The sequence below is a fragment of the Cetorhinus maximus genome, chromosome 5 (genome assembly GCF_964194155.1).
Source record: "Cetorhinus maximus chromosome 5, sCetMax3.hap1.1, whole genome shotgun sequence".
NCBI classification, from domain to species: domain Eukaryota; kingdom Metazoa; phylum Chordata; class Chondrichthyes; order Lamniformes; family Cetorhinidae; genus Cetorhinus; species Cetorhinus maximus.
This window is the reverse complement of record NC_135883.1, coordinates 103,488,346-103,504,875: the sequence shown is the minus strand read 5'-3', so window position 1 is coordinate 103,504,875 and position 16,530 is coordinate 103,488,346. Positions and strand designations below refer to the sequence as shown.

At 41.2% G+C, this 16,530-nt stretch overlaps 1 protein-coding gene across 4 annotated transcripts in view; it reads left to right on the top strand.

Annotated features, from left to right (window-relative positions):
• The first annotated feature begins 5,117 nt into the window (after window positions 1-5,117).
• Window positions 5,118-16,530, top strand: part of epha7 (eph receptor A7) — a 305,043-nt gene continuing 293,630 nt past the window's right edge. For 3 of the 4 annotated variants that reach the window (XM_078542275.1, XM_078542274.1, XM_078542273.1), the window contains exons 1-3: window positions 5,118-5,330; window positions 8,237-8,301; window positions 14,631-15,300. In XM_078542275.1, coding sequence (XP_078398401.1) covers window positions 5,234-5,330; window positions 8,237-8,301; window positions 14,631-15,300 — 832 coding nt within the window. In that variant the 5' untranslated portion in view covers window positions 5,118-5,233. Of the gene's footprint in view, window positions 5,331-7,146; window positions 7,190-8,236; window positions 8,302-14,630; window positions 15,301-16,530 lie in introns of those variants that run through there. The other variant, XM_078542276.1, reaches the window with a different exon arrangement.

Genomic DNA, 16,530 nt, shown 5'->3' with positions numbered 1-16,530 from the left:
TCAATTCCCCTCGCAATAAATGATAACATTCTATCAGCTTTCTTAAGTACTTGCTGCACCTGCATACTAGCCTTTTGTAATTCATACATTAAGGCACCCAGATCCCTCTGCATCTCAGAGCTCTGCAATCTCTCACCATTTAGATAATGTGCTTCTCTTTTATTCTTCCTGCCAAAATGGACAATTTCACATTTTCACACATTATACTCCATTGGCCAGATTTTTTGCCCACTCACCTTACCTATCTATATCTTTTTGTAGCCTCATTATGTTCTCTTCACAACTTACTTGCCTACCTATCTTTGTGTCATCAGCAAATTTAGCAAACATCCCATCCATCCCTTCATCCAAGTCATGTGATCAAGTTTGACAGATGCATATATAAAATGGAGCCCCTAGAGATGAACATTACTAAGATATCACTTAATCTCAGTTTATATATTCTATTTACAGATACATTAGTTTAACTTTTCTGCAGTTTAATTCTTCTTGCTTGTTAATACATTATGTACACCAGCTTGAGACAGAAAATAATTGGAGAATCTAAAATTTGTGGCTCAGACAGTGTTTAGTTCCTGGGTATATCAGGAATGTCACAAGACAGATTGGGCTGTATTTCCCCAGGTGGATAGGGATCCCATGTCAGGATGGATTTTGAGTTCTAACCCAGAAGCGGCCATGGCGGGCGACAGATGCGATCTTCCTAGAGGCTTCCAATTAAGAACTTGCATTTGAGAGCCTTAAAGAAACTATGCACAGTAAGCAAACACAACATGTAATGAGTTATTGAGGCACATGGAGGAATAATGTTCCAGAATTGAGTTCTGGTCTAGAATCATGGAATTATACAGCACAGCAGGAGGCCAATGGGCCCATTGTGCCTATGCAGACTCTTTGAAAGAACTATCAAAATTAGTAGCACTCCCCTGACCTTTCCCTCTAATCATGCAAAGTTTTCCCGTTCAAGTTTTTACCCAATTCCCTCCTGTAAATTATTATCAAATCTGCTTCCACCATCCTTTCACGTAGTGCATTCCAGGTCACAACAATTCATGGTGTAAAAAACGTGCCCTCATCTCGCCTCTGGTTCTTTTGCCAATTACTTTAAGTCAGTGCTTCTGTTTACTAACTCTTCTGCCAAAGGAAACAGTTTCTCCCTTCATGACTTTGAATACCTGTATTATAGCTCCTGTTAATCTTCTCTACTTTAAAGAGAACAACCCCAGCTTCTCCAGTTTCTCCAAGTAACTGAAGTTCAGCATTCTTGGTGCCATTCTTGTGAATCTCTTCTGCATCGTCTCTAAGGCATTGACATCCTTCCTAAATTGCGGTGCCCAAATTGGACACAATACTCCATTGCGACCTAAGCAGTGATTTAGAAAGGTGAGCATAACTTCCTTGCTTTTGTACTCTATGCCTAGGCTTATAAAATCAAAGAACCAATATGCCTTTCTAATAGCCATCTCAATATGTCCTGCAACATTCAAAGAATTGTGTACATACACCCTCAGTATTCTATAATCTTGCACTCACTTTAAATGTATCATTTAGGATATGTTGCCTCTCATCTTTCTTCCTACCAAAATACTTCACTTCACACTCCCTGAATTGCATCATGTGACTGCCCATTTCACCAGTCTGATATGGCCTCTTGAAGTCCGTTACTATCCTCCTCACTGTTTACGACATTTCTGAGTGTAGTGTCATCTGCAAACTTTGAAATTATGCCATGTAAGGGAGGCGGTGGTATAGTGATATTGTCAATGGACTAATAATCCAGAGACCCAGGGTAATGCTTTGGGGACCTGGGTTCGAATTTAAATTCAATTTAAAAATCTGGAATTAAAAGTCTAATGATGACCATGAAACCATTGTCAATTGTTGTAAAACCCATCTGGTTCACTAAGGTCCTTTAGGGAAGGAAATCTGCTGTCTTTACCTGGTTTGGCCTACATGTGACTCCAGACCCACAGCAACGTGGTTGACTCTTAAATGCCCTCTGAACAAGGGTAATTAGGGATGGGCAATAAATGCTGCCAGTAACACCTAAATCCTATGAATGAATTTAAAAAAATCTATCAAAAGAGCAGTGGTCTGAATACTGGAATCTATGGGAAACCACACTATATTTTGCTTTATCTGAAAAACAGCCATTCACCACTTTATATCTCTTAAACAATTGGTTTCAGTACCTAGAATTGGGAAAAACGACAGTGTTCCTGCTTCATTTAGAGATAGATTCATGCTGCCACTGACCATTTAAACCCATGGGCTTCGCATTTTCAAACATGTTTATGATGTGATGCTTTATAAAATGCTTCTGGAGAGTCCATGTACAAAGAATTAATTGAAGTACTCCACCATCGACCCTCTCTGTGATTTTGTTAAAGATGATTTGCCGTCAACAAATCCATGCTGTCTGACATTTATTAACCCGTATTTTTCCAATTAACAATAACTTTGCCTCGGATTATTGTGTCTATAAGTTTCCCCACCGCTGACATTAGGCTGACTGGCCTGTAGTTACTATTTGAACAGGGATGTAACATTTGCAAATCTCTAGTCCTCTGGCGCTACTCCTATATTTAAGGGGAACTGGATGATTTAATCTCTTCTGTTACTTCCCTATCAACTCATCTCATCCAGAATAGGTGACTTTTCTATTTTGAGTGCTACTAAGCTTTTAAGTACCTTCTTTATTTTTATTCTATCCAATTTCTTTAGTACATCATCCTTTACTGTGACATTGGCAGGGACCCTCTTTTCTGGTGACGACAGATGCAAAGTGCTCATTCAGTACCTCAGCCAAGACCTCTGCCTCTACAAGAAGATCTCCATTTTAGTCCCTAGTCAGCCCCACCCTCCCATTGACTGGTCTTTCATGATTTATATATTTATAAAATACTTTTGGGTTTCTTTTTATGCTACCCAGTAATGTTTTTCTCATACATTCTCTTGCCCCTCTTATTTCCTTTTCCAGTACTTGAACAATGTGGTTGTCCATTGTATAATGAGCCTTTATCATAAGCCTCCTTTTTCTATTTTGTTTAATCTCTATATGTTTAGTTGTCCAAGCATCTCTAACTTTGGATGTCCTTTCTTCCTACCTCATGGGAATGTTCTTGTCAGTACCTGAACTATTTCCTCTTTGAAGGCCTCCCAATGTTCAATTACTCTTTTACCTGCCAATATTTGATACCAATCCATCTGGGACTCCTTTTCAGCCTTATTGATCCCAACCAGGCCTAAGATCAGGCACTACAACTGATGTTAGCATATTCAAGCTAAGAAATTGGAAAATGGGGAAATTTACCTGCTCCCAATTGCCTGGAAACTTATGGTGAAAGGTTTGCACTTGTGGCCTTCGGCCAAAAACTGGATCAGGATCTGTTTTTGGTGTTGCGATGGTCGAACTCCATCAACAATTCCTGTTTAAGCTCATACATGAGGAATGACCAATTGGTAAGGGTTACTGGCACATGCAGAATTAGACCCCAGCATGTGCCCTTTCATGGAGGGACTGGAATTCCTGTGTGTAATTCGGAGGTAGCTAAAAGATAAGGAAACCACAGCAAGAATCTTGCAAATTTGCATTGGTTTTAAAGTCTAGTTTGGAAATTAGGTATAATAAAACTGTTCCTTGCAAAATAATGTATTGTACCCTTTACAAAAAGTGCTAATTATTTCATGAAAGGTAAAACAGAAAATGTGCTTATTGTGATCTAAAAATCCCCACGACTGTTTCTATATTGTCTCTGCTGGGTTTTTATAGAAATCCCGCTGCAGGGGCTACACTGCCCTCTACCCTGGTCACCTGTGTGACAGAATCCCTCAGTGTTAACTTCTGTTTTATGGGGAGGCAGCCTGTCAAATATTTGAATTGGAATCAGATGAAGAGGGTATACTTTATAAAATGATCACTTTCTCCATTCAAAGTTTTCAGAAAGCTGTCACTTTAAATGGGAATTGTCTAATGCTTTAGACGAGAAAGGGATACAATCGCAAAGACTCTATTCTACTGCATGTCATTGAACATAAAGTCAGTCAAAAAGCTGAATTTTGACTGAAACAGTTAAAGGAGTACTGAAGAATTGACAACTGGATTGATTCCACCTCAGAAGTGTAACTGTTGCATTTCCCCGATGGGCGGTGGGTGAGTACATTGCCTGCTGTGATACCGAGCCACACAAATCAGAATAGCCCAAGGTTCAGTTCCTAGTGTGTGATCTCAGCCAGGGATGTCGGAGTTAATCTCAGAATCCCTGATTTATAGGTGGGGCCAGGGGTGGTATTAGAATGTGTGAGTCCTGATTGCTCCTCCACCAAAATGCACCTACAGAGGACAGCGGGGGAGGATTGGACACTGATACCTACTGTCCAGGATCACCATGCGGGACGGGGAGGAGAATTGCCTGAGGAGCTGTAGCTCTACCTGCCTCCTTATTTTCAGTAAAGGAGAGAATTTAAAAAGAAGACAATTAATCCTTGTCAATCCATTTATCCTCACACACTGCAACTTCACTTCTTCAATTCAGCTCTCCCTGTCCTGGTTCTCACTCCGTGCGCTGGCTCTTTCACTAGTGCAACTGTTTAATATCTCTCCTTCCTAGTTCTTTCGACAGACTCCCTGGACTGACTCCCTGGTGTATCTGTTTTATATCTTTCCCCGCTTCAGTTTCCCCACCCCAACTCTCTTGAGGTGACTTTTTAACCCGAGTGAACTCTGTATCTCGTTGCCCCGGTTCTTTGTTGGAGTGACCCTTTCACAGGTGGCTCCCGGGGAGAGGGTCCAGTTCCTGATGTGGACTTTCTAACTATAACTGCTCTGCGTGAATTTTCTGTCCCGTATTACTGCTACAACAAAAAAATACCCTCTTTTTTTTTCCCTCCACCACGCATGTTACTTTATATAGGGTTCGCCCTATTGGAGGGAGCAGACTCCTCCCTTGTCACACTGGGATTGGTGGTATAGCCCCGCCTCAGGGGGCGGTCCTGTCACAGGCTGCGGTCCCTGTGTGGCTGCTCCTGCGGTCACTCAGTGCCAGGGCCGGCTGATTGACGTGGCGGCTCTCCGCGTCTCCGCCCCCCACTCAGCACCGGCCGCTATTTGAGTGTGTGGAAGTGAAGCTTGTTGGCAGAGCTTGGGACCTAAAGCCTGGAGGTACGGCGACTTCGCTGCAACAACAACAACACCACCAACAGCTCCTCAACATCCAAGGAACCGGGTGTCACCATGAGCTCCAAGCTCAGCCGCGCTCTCTGGATTATCTGCGGGTGCATTTCTTTACTCAGCACCATCCTCACCCATCTGACGCAGGCTGCAAGAGAAGGTAAGAAACTGGGGGTGGGGGGGGGGGGGGGGAGAGAGAGAATGAAGTCTTTCTCCTCCCCCTTTCCTGAAGATGTTGCCTGCGTGACCGATTCGCTACTTTGGGACGGGACAGCACAAGTGGGAAGCTCCCGCCGCCGGGTTCCCTTCAATCTCCGGGCTCTGTCCCTTTAGCACTGAAGGCAGAGCCGGGGGATCCACCGAGCTATCGAGTTTAATGGGGAGAATGTCGTTGGTCATGTTGAATTGGATACGTTTAAAAAATTCTACATTTTTAGATCCCACGACAGATTCTGTGTCACTTGATTTTGGCAAATTACAGAGGAAACACCAAAAATCCGTTTTACCAGGCAAAGTGACTGAATGGGATCACCATGTTTGGACACACGGCCCATGATTGTTATTCATTCACGTTTAATCTGGGAGTGTGTTCGCTGCCGATTGGATTGAGGGCAGTGGGCAATATATAAAACTGTAATCCCAATGATAATCGGGATGACTCCCAGGCTGCGGGTACAGGGTCACAAGTGCGAGTTTGTGGAGCTTCTCAATCGCATCCCTGAACCGCAGAAAGCACGGCAAACCGTGCAAAGACAACTGGATACAGCCAATGTGCAATGTTTTCATGTTAATGCCGGCACTTAACTGGGGGGAAATCAGACCTGAGAGGAGTTTGGGTGAAGCTGAGTTTCCATCTCTTCACTGAGAGGCACCGAGCTGTAAATGCTGTGAGCTGTACTTTTTTTTAAAAAAAAAACTTTTTTTCTGAATGTCCTGCAGCCCATCTCCAGCGCTGCAGATGTGAGGAACGGCGGGTCCTTTCATAATACAACCGCTTCATCCCAAGAAATATCCAAATGTGCTGCTCTTTGGAATGGGAGACTAAGTTAGTTTTGACGCTGTTGAGTTAAGTGGGCTGCCGAGGGAGAAAATGTAGTTTACAAATATCGATTACACCCATTACTGCCTTGCCGATAAAGCTCGGTCACACATGGTCCATTCCAACACCTCTCCTTCCAGATCCTTTCACACATCTCTCGTCACCAGCGCCGAGAAGTGTCGCAGTCTTACAGTAACGGAATGCCCAGGAGAATAGATCTAAATACACGATAAACTTGTGTAAAGTTGTTGCTGGGCAGCTCGGAGCAGAGCAGCACCGCGAAGTGGCACTGAGTCTACCCACCCGAACTGTGGGTGAGGCACAGGTAGAAAATATATGAAAACCTGAAATCGCAACAAGTTTGAATGAAATGTATACTTGTCGAAAGATACATTACCACCCGGAAGCCCTGTCCTAGGTAGCCCGCCCGGCTCACCTCGCATGCATTACATTGTTGGTCTTTGGAAGGGTTTTCTACCAAAGTTATTATCAATCTTAAATCTTTCCGGGCTGGGAAGATGTGCCGCGACCACGCATTGATGAGCAAAGTAAAATCGAGATTTTTTTAAAAAAAATGCAATGTGGTGTAGAAGAAGTGTGATTTCCGATTGTTAATATGAATGTGTAGTTTGCCGGCGAGGGTATGTTAACGCGGCGCTTTTGCCCTTGCTGTGTGGCTGGGCTTTGCGAGACTGTGCCAGTTACCTGTCGCTTGGAGGCGGGCTGCAGCTTCCCCTCGCACTGTCTTACACCTGAACCCAGACACTCAGCACTCGGCCTGCCCACTTGGACTGACGAGACAGCAATCGGCAAAGAGCTTCTCCAAGCGCCCGTCTAAAACAAACCCTTTCTCTCTCTCTCTCTCTCTCCCAATCCTGTCCTGGTGGCAACAATAAACTCGTTAATTTATTTTTAATTTCATGTCGGGTTCATCCAGCCCTTACACTGAGCAGACAGAAAGAGGCAGCATGTAAATCTAAGTAAATATTAACTTTCTTCAAAACACCGAGGCCAAATTACTAGAAAGGGGACACGAGTGCCTCAGAATCCATACTAATTTATATTTAGTGCGGATCTGTAAAAAAAAATGTCCGAATAAAGCCGAGCTGAGCTGTGAGGAAAATCACCTCAGTACTAACCTACCCTCGACGCTTTTCCGCCACTTTCACTGCATCACAAATTTCGTTTCCCGACTTTGATGACAATTTAAAGTGACGTTGAAATAAGTCGGGTTTTTTTTTTAAAAGTTCGTTCTGAGAGTATTTAAGATGTCTTGTGCCGCTCTCTGTGTAAAATCTATCACAATGGAGAATGCCCGTGATTGACGCCGCTCGGACAACTGCTGCCTGACGCCAGAATCGGATTCCCTTTCGATCTGAAAGGAATGACCGCGTCTAATGATCCCTCAGAGCAATGTTCCCAGAAGAAGAACAGGCAGCGATTTCTCGTCAATGAGAGAAAAGTTCAGCGGGCGAGCGGTCTCGGTTCAAACCAATGGCTTTAGCATCTCCTCCACCCCCCCCACCCTCTCCCTTTCTCCCAGTAAATAAAGTCGGATGGCCGAACACACACCGTGTAGCGGTGAGGATGAATTTCTGTCCTCTCTCGGGATCGAGACAGCGAAGCACCGCAATATAGGAGACTTTGCTGTTTAAGGAACATATCGCACGAATTTACGTTTTTATTTCACTTGAGTGGTTGTTTGTTTAAATGTTATTAATAACAGACTGAACGGCAAAAAAAAAGATGTGGTTCTAATATGCAAAGAAAACCCCGTTTCAAACATACGCATAGAATGCAGATTTTGTAGACTTAATTTGAAATTAAACGCTACCTTTTAAAATAAAAGCTTTAATTGCCCTTGTTGACACCGAAATAACTTGTATTGGCGGCCGTGCATTGTTTGGGTTAATATTGTTGTTTAAAGGGTGCATATCAGACAACACAAGTTGATCCAATATAAACCTGTTTTGTGTGACTGCAGTTTCACTCTTTTCGTGTGATTTCTCTCTCTCTCTCCCTGGCAGTTATTTTGCTGGATTCCAAAGCACAACAGACAGAACTGGAGTGGATCTCGTTTCCTCCCGATGGGGTAAGCCTCATGTGTCTAAATAAAACCCTTTTCAAATGACATGCATTTACCAATGGCACACAACGCTAACCTGAACATGTGTATCCTTGCCGTTGGCTCGGAATTTCAAGAGGACTTCGGTGCAGTTCATTAGAGTGCCTTTTGTGTCCATAGCCCCGCCTCAATTAGCGAGGAGATCGACTGTTCAAAGTCCTTAGAACTAATCTAAAGGAGGATGGTGCTGTATGTAACGTGGAGCGGTCAGTCGTAAATCACACGATCCAAAGCGTAGATTGTTGCAGCGCCAGTATCTGGGACAAATGGAAATGTAATAAATAGCAGTCAATTGATTTCCCATACATACACGAACACTTACATGGTTCTGATTCCCCCAGTGTGATCTGTTGATCTCTCCTTTGAACTACTCATCATGACAGAAATGAATGCGCAATTTTGGTTTGCTTCTGGGAAATTTTTCTGTAACTAACTTCGCTAGGACTGTACTTTTTGGGCCAACTAATTAAAATGTATTTCATATAAAATGTATTAAGTATTTAAAAAGGAATAAAAAATGTCAAATATATTTGTTAACCAGCTGGCTAAATGTATAACAAAGGAAAATGTGTAGGTGCGCTTAAATAAGTTGAAATCTTTAGAATATATTTTAGATAATAAGACAAATAGGAATTTCAGTTACCAGTGGTGTGTAGTATGTAACTGGAATATGATTGCAGGTTGTTTAGACTTTGTCCTAATTTTTTTTCTGATTGAATTATGCCCTGTCGATACTGCTGCCTGTGGGTGGATCTGGGAGAATTTCATTTTCACCCCAAATCAACCCCATAGCCAGTTCTGGATCACAGTTTGGCTAGAACCTGCTCTACTCTCTCAAAATCAGTGGTGTTTACAGGGTAATTTTGGAATTGGATTGCACCCGAAATGGAAAGTGTTGTACTTTGTAAATTACCATACAAATGATGCATTAGTTAATGAAAGTATGGCTTTTGCAGAGAACACCTCTTGCCAATCTGAGTAATACTCTTTGCTTCAATTATGTGTTGATTCTCTTGATGCAAAGTAATTTAACAATTGCATTGCATTCCTGTATATACAAAATCCCGTGTGACATTGTTCTTTAATGCATCGATCTGGATATGGTAAAGAAATTGAGAACATTTGCTGTTAGTCATATGTTTTATTTCCCTTCACATTTTTTTTACTTAGCACCTCATTGAAAGTTTCTTTGCACAATGCAACATTGCATATCACATCTTGCCAGAGATTGGGCATGTTTGCAGCAAGGTCATGTAAGTCACAGAACATAAATTCCTGAGGTAAAGTCTCAAACAAACTAAAATAATTAGTTTTGATTAAATCAAGATCTATAAATCACTAGTATTGAAGAATTTCTGGAGTTAGTGAGTGCTACCTTTCGATGTGTGGAATTACTTTGTGTTTGAAAATTGTGCACACTGTCTGAGAAAGTCAAAATGTTTAATTAATCCAGATAAACATATGATGCCCCACTGCTAATTAATCAAGCTGACAAAGATGGAAGATCATAGGATTGAACACACGGAGATGCTGTGAATTAGACAGCAATTGGCTGTTTTGTAATGCAGCACAATTTGTTTAATGTCTCAACAACAAAAAAAGTACATAGGACAATGAGTAGAGCTGTTTCATGATAACCAGTGAGACCTAGCCTGCATAATTATATTTCAATTGCCTTTGATAAATTTGAATTTTGTCCTAATTAAGATGAGACATTTTAATACCAATAGTGGAATATTTTATTCATTTCTTGGTCCAATGTCAGCAGCATCTACTCAAAACCCAGGTAAATTATAGATAGAATAACTCTGCCAAGCAATATGCCTCAACATATTCACCAGCTTGAATTTTCTCACTTCCCACCTTTATAAGGCAATTTCCTGAAGAGGGCATTTTTTATGCCACGTGCCCACACCTCTTAGGCACTGTGTTCAAATTCACCCAAGCTCGTGCTATATAAAATGCTTATAGCACAAAAAGAGGGCATTTTTGTCCCATCAGACTGTGTTATATTTAAATCCGAGTTACAGAGATGAAAAGGCAATCTACCAACTGACTACACCATGCATAAATAAAGGCTTCCTGCAATTCGCAAGCCCTTTCAGCATTTTCATTTTCAGAACTTGTCCCTCACAACAATCATATTTCAATCTTCTGATGCTTTCTATGTGAATGGGATATAAAATCCTTGACTATGTATGAGAAGACAGAGCAACTGTACACAACATATAAGCAGTTAATTCACTTGGCATGACAACATAATAATGAAGGCTGAACTTTCACTTGGCTTGTGTACCCTGCAGTCAGGTATCCAGCAGGGGCTCTTTTGAGAGCCTTACAAATCTTGTGATATGGAATCTGCAGAAGGACTTCAGTAACAGAGTGTTTGTCTGAGGTAAATTAATGTCAATACTTCGGACATTCCAGAAGTTGTCTGCACCATTTCAGGGGGCTTTTCATAAATGGGATTTAGAAGGGATTGTTACTTAGCTCTTCAGAAAGGTTTCAGTTTATCTTCGAGGCAATCAGATAAAAGGGACCCTACTTTGGCAAAAGGTGGTTGTATTGAGTGGCTTTGTTGTCTGAGCTTGTCTCTTTAGACTGTGTTTTAGTCAGAACATTCCTCTCTGCTTGCTCTGGTTCACATGACAGCCTTTAATGCAGTTACTTCACTTAGTACCAACAGGTAATACTTGGTACTGTCATTCTTCTCGGCTTGCCTGCTTTCCTTTAATTTGAGCCTACTTCTCATTCAAATACTCACTATATAATAGTAAAAGCAATAGCAAATAAGGCCTTAATTTCTGTAGTTTACGGAGAAAGGAAGTCATCAAGTAGGTATCCTGCAGGAGCCCAGTAAAGATAAAATGTGGATTAAGCCTGCATGACTAATAGACTACAGAATGTAATATTTATGACAATTTGAGAACATTAATTTGTAGAAGTGTTTCATCTATGATATCAAATGTAAAAATACAAATAAAACTCGATGGGCAATAATATGTTGTGACTCCACCAATGCAAAAACAAAACATTGCCCAGGAAGGTCTCTTGTGCATTAACTATCTTGGTTTTGCATTATATTAATGAAAATTAACCTTAAAATCTGCAGCTCCCAATTCCCTGGACTATTAATAGGCTGTGATTAAAATATATATATTTTTTGGGAATCACTTTGTTGTCTATTTAAGTTGCCATAATTATTTTTTACAAGTATTTTTCCTGGTTAATGATGTAGGATATATTTTAATTTAACAGCTGTACCAGCTGTCAGACACTTTCATAAAAACACAGATCATCGGCTGGTCCGTTCTGGATTCATTAAACTGGAAATTGACAATTAACTCATTGTGAAGGGGATTCTACAGATTGTCTTTACATTATAAAGTAATAATCTGTTTTAGTTGGCCACTTGTATAGCACACTAACTCTAAAAACAAATGGAGGCATAAGGTCCAAGCATTCGGATAGACATAAATGGATGTAAAATCAGGCCCTGTGCAAATAAAATTAGGTAATCTCCGAATTGCAGGACATGGAAAGTTAATGGAAATTTAGGATAGGAACAGGAGAAATTAAATCCGCAGTGATTCATAAATTAATTTCTCTCCCGTTACAGCTACGAGCTACAGAAGCTGAACTTTGAGAACAAATGTTCCATATAGTCTCATTTTGTAAGACACACTTATTCCAGCAGGGCTCAGTGTTTGAAAGTGTGTGTGGTTTTGTGCACTTGCCCCATTCTATTTGTGTGACTGGTGGAAGCTAATGAAGAGCTCTAAATGTGAAAACCATATGCTCATCAATATTGATCTCAGTCAGAAAATATCTGAAAGAAATGACTGTTCAGGACATGATTAAAAAATAAAGTGCAGGTGAACCTCTTTGTTTCCTACTTATGCCTGGAAAAAATAATTATGAAGCTTTTTCAGGCTGCAGTTAGAGAGAAATGAATGAACGTTGAATCTGTTATACTTGATAGGTTTATCTAGCCAAGGTTCAGAACACATTAATATACTATAAAAATATAAGTTTAAAAAAATTATCCTGCATTCTACTTTCTGCGGTAAAAAGATGAGAATTTTGTTTTAAAGACCACGGAATATCTTTCAAATATCCCATTTCATTTCCTGCCTTTTTTTAATCCAATGTTTTTTTTGCCAGCCTTTTATCTTCCTGCTGAAAATATCAGGGTAGAATTTCCTGTTTGCAGCAGGAAGTAGGTGCTCTGCAATGAAATGAGGGAAGAAAAAGGGCTTAGCCCTGTAATGTCAGGTTTCTGTCCCCACTGTCCTGTTCCAGAAGCGCATTGGGCATAAATATCAATGGGCCAGGTGCAGCTGCAAATGTCATTTTACCAAGGTGAAAGGGGCATTGCTGATATCCCACCTCACTTTCTGCATCACGCTGCCTGGAGAACTCTGTTGAAGAAAGGTGGTTCTGGGGCCTGCTCTGAGATCCCTGTGGTCTGGAGATTCTATGTTGCCTCAGAGGAAGGCTGACAATCAAAGAATCTAAACACATGCCAAAAGGTTTTGAGCTCCCCCATCCCCAGTCTCTCAAACTTGCAGCTGTGCTTCAATTCTTTCCTTAATTTTGTAGTGCAAGGCCTAATCAACAGTGTAATCTTATCAGGCAAATGGCCATACAGGAAAATTGCATGCCTCAATCCTCTGCCAGATGTAGTGCACCCTTATGTACCCTCTTAGGCACCTAGCACACATGCACTGGTGACCAATGGGTTTGTCAATGTCCTGTTAGAGTAAAGTTCCATCTGCACTGGTTTTAGTATTTTGCTTAAGTGGCCATCATTTATACACGAGGCTTGATAGTGAGTGTTGTAGGTGCTCCAAATGCATGGCACATGACAGTCAAACTCAACCCTGTTGTTGTTTGACCTCCACATATGCATTTTTAGAATAGAACTTTAGGTGGAAACCCAGTATGATTAATCTCACCTTGACCTTGAGGTATTGAGGTCAACTGTAGCACATTGTCAATGTAGGCATTGTCAAACTGATGATCAGCTAACTGAGCATAGACTGGAGATCCAACTTATATCCCCTTTGGTCTGCATGGAGCAGCTGCTGTTTGGATAAATTCACCTAGCCTTTCATCCATACATTTTTATAAATTGCACAGCAGTCAACTTTCAAATAATTTGCATTCCAAAATAAACTAAGAAGTGCAGTATATGGACAGACCTGATAATCTAGGTCCAGTAATAGGTTTCTGCAGTGTTGAGCAGTTAACTGCCCTTGTTTGATGTGGAGGGAATAGAATGCACTTGCTTAAGGGGAGTCAGAGCCACTTGATGTCTTGCTACTTTGCCCAAAAAAATGGATGAATATTGAGGATATAGAGATTTTAGGGCCATTTAAAATTTTGCAGTCCTGGTGTAGAAATCAGATTGGGAATTTGGCACAAAGGCCAGTGGGCTTTGCAGGATCTTCCACCAGTTGAAATCAGTATAAGGAAAATCTCCTGGGGCAGGCTGAGTTCCAGAGCCAAATTCCTAATCTATGCTCTTAGCGGGCCAATTAGTCACAGGCCCCAGTCAAGGTCACCTCCACTTGAAATGTAAATGCTATTTCTCTGCACAGATGCTGCCTGACCTGCTGAATATTTCCAGCATTTTCTTCAGATTTGCAGCATCCACAGTATTTTGCTTTTGTTGTCAGACTGTTCGGTGAATTACCATAATATAGATTTAATATAGATGCTTCTTTAAATGCACAGCACTATCCCATAGGGAGAGTGTAAAAAGAGCTTGATGATGGTATTACCTAGTAGAGCATTAGGTGACATTGCTTTGATTAAATTAATTTTTTTATTCATTCATGGGATGTGTGCATTGCTCCAGCATTTAATGCCCATCTTTAATTGCCCTTGAGAAGGTGGTGGTGCATTGTGTTGCATTTCTTGTTGGAAGCTATAGATGTTGTTGGGTAGTTTGGTGTGTGTGGCTTTCATCTGGAAGTTTTTCTGTGATGATCCCATTTTAGAAGCCATTCACAACACATTGATGGTAAACTTTACATCTCCAATACTCCAAACCTGCCCAATCTAAAACATGACTGGTTTGTCAAGGACAGAAAAGAATTTATAGTATTCCACATTGCAGTAGACACTCTTGATTTTGATCCTTTTCAAGAGCTCTCGTGTGAATTTTGTTTCTTTTTAATGTTTCAAAATGCAGATTTGACAAAGAAACAAATAATGTATTTTTTGGACTTTTTGGTCTCTGTTTATTGTTATGCCATGGCAAGGTTACATCTTGTACTGTTGTCTTTCAGTGGGAAGAGATCAGCGGAGTAGATGAGAACTACATTCCTATTCGCACGTACCAGGTGTGCAGAGTAATGGAACCTAATCAGAACAACTGGCTGCGGACTAGCTGGATTGCAAGAGGCAATGCTCAGAGGATATTTGTGGAGGTGAAGTTTACCCTGAGGGATTGTAATAGCATTCCAGGAGTCTTGGGGACATGCAAGGAGACATTTAACCTATATTACTTTGAAAGTGACTCAGAGGCTGGCTGGAACATTAAGGAGAGTCAGTACCTCAAAATAGATACTATTGCAGCTGATGAAAGTTTTACACAAGGGGACCTTGGGGAGCGTGTAATGAAGCTTAACACAGAGGTACGAGAAATCGGGCCTTTGTCGAAAAAGGGATTCTACTTGGCTTTCCAGGATGTGGGAGCCTGCATTGCCCTGGTGTCTGTTCGTGTTTACTATAAAAAGTGTTGGTCTATTGTGGAAAATTTGGCGGTTTTCCCGGACACAGTGACAGGGTCTGAATTTTCATCCCTGGTGGAGGTGCGTGGAACGTGTGTCAGCGGTGCAGAAGAGGAAACAGAAAACCCTCCTAAGATGCACTGCAGTGCAGAGGGTGAGTGGTTGGTGCCCATTGGCAAGTGCATCTGCAAAGCAGGATTTCAGCAGAAAGGGGATGAATGTGAGGGTAAGTGTTTCATTTTACATGGAAATGGTACACCTATAATTTATAAATAAGTCCTGAAGCCTCATCTCAAGAAATTAAATGTTACAAAAAAATAAGATGAAACAAGAGAATTTTATAAGAATCAATCTTAAACTTTTAGATTGTTGGACATAATTCCTAAACCAATACTCAAGTCGTTGAAGTGCTTGATTCACAACAAACATTTCCTTGTGGATGCTAGTTCTAGGTCTGGATGTCACGCAAACCCATCTGCATTAGTGAAATGACTTGTATTAATTTCTGGCTATGATGCTAAATGGAGCAACCCATGGTGTTGGATCAGGAAGAGGAGGGCAGTGTGATGCCCAGTGTGAATTCTGAAAGCATCCAATTCACACCAACCTTTCTTGGATTGTGCTGCCTAATTCCCTGCTTGCCAGTTTATAGAGAATTGCATGACCATGCCAAACCCCCTAAATTCTAAGTGGAAGGACAATATATCAATGTGCAGATAGAAAGTGGAAAGAAGCAATATAAGAGGTAAATGTACATTTTAAAAATCAAGAAAATAGCATTTCAGGTTTAACTTTTTAACTTGTTAAAACCCCCCTAAATAATTATGCTCCTGGTCCCAAATTCCTCACTAAATTTTCCCAGTTCTAACAGCCAATCAGGTCATTTTCCAATATCTAGTACAGAACTAAAGGCCGTGGTAAAATTATCCTGCAAACTTGACTGGTATTAAAGATAATTAATTAAGTAATTGATTGGTTTGATGGAAGTATTCAAAATCATGTAAGGTCTGGACAGTGGAGATAGGGAGAAACTATTCCCATTGGTGGAAGGATCGAGAACCAGAGGGCTCAGATTTAAGGTAATTGGCAAAAGAAGCAATGGTGACATGAAGAGAAACTTTCTCGAACAGCGGGCGGCTAGGATGTGGAATGCGCTGCCTGAGAGTGTGGTGGGGGCAAGTACAATCAAGGCATTCAAGAGGGAATTGGATTCGTATCTGAAAAAGAAGAATGTGCAGGGTTACAGGGAGAAGGTGGGGAGTGGCACTAGGTAACTCGTTCCTTTGGAGAGCCAGCACAGGCACTACATGCTGAATGGCCTCCTCTGTGCTGTAACCATTCTATGATTCTGTCAATTAAATGTTTACAGGCAGGAATGACAGGATTGCTTGCACATGCTGACCCCTGATTCCTGCTAACCATACAGCAGGAACTAAGGGAGAAGAGTACAGGGCAC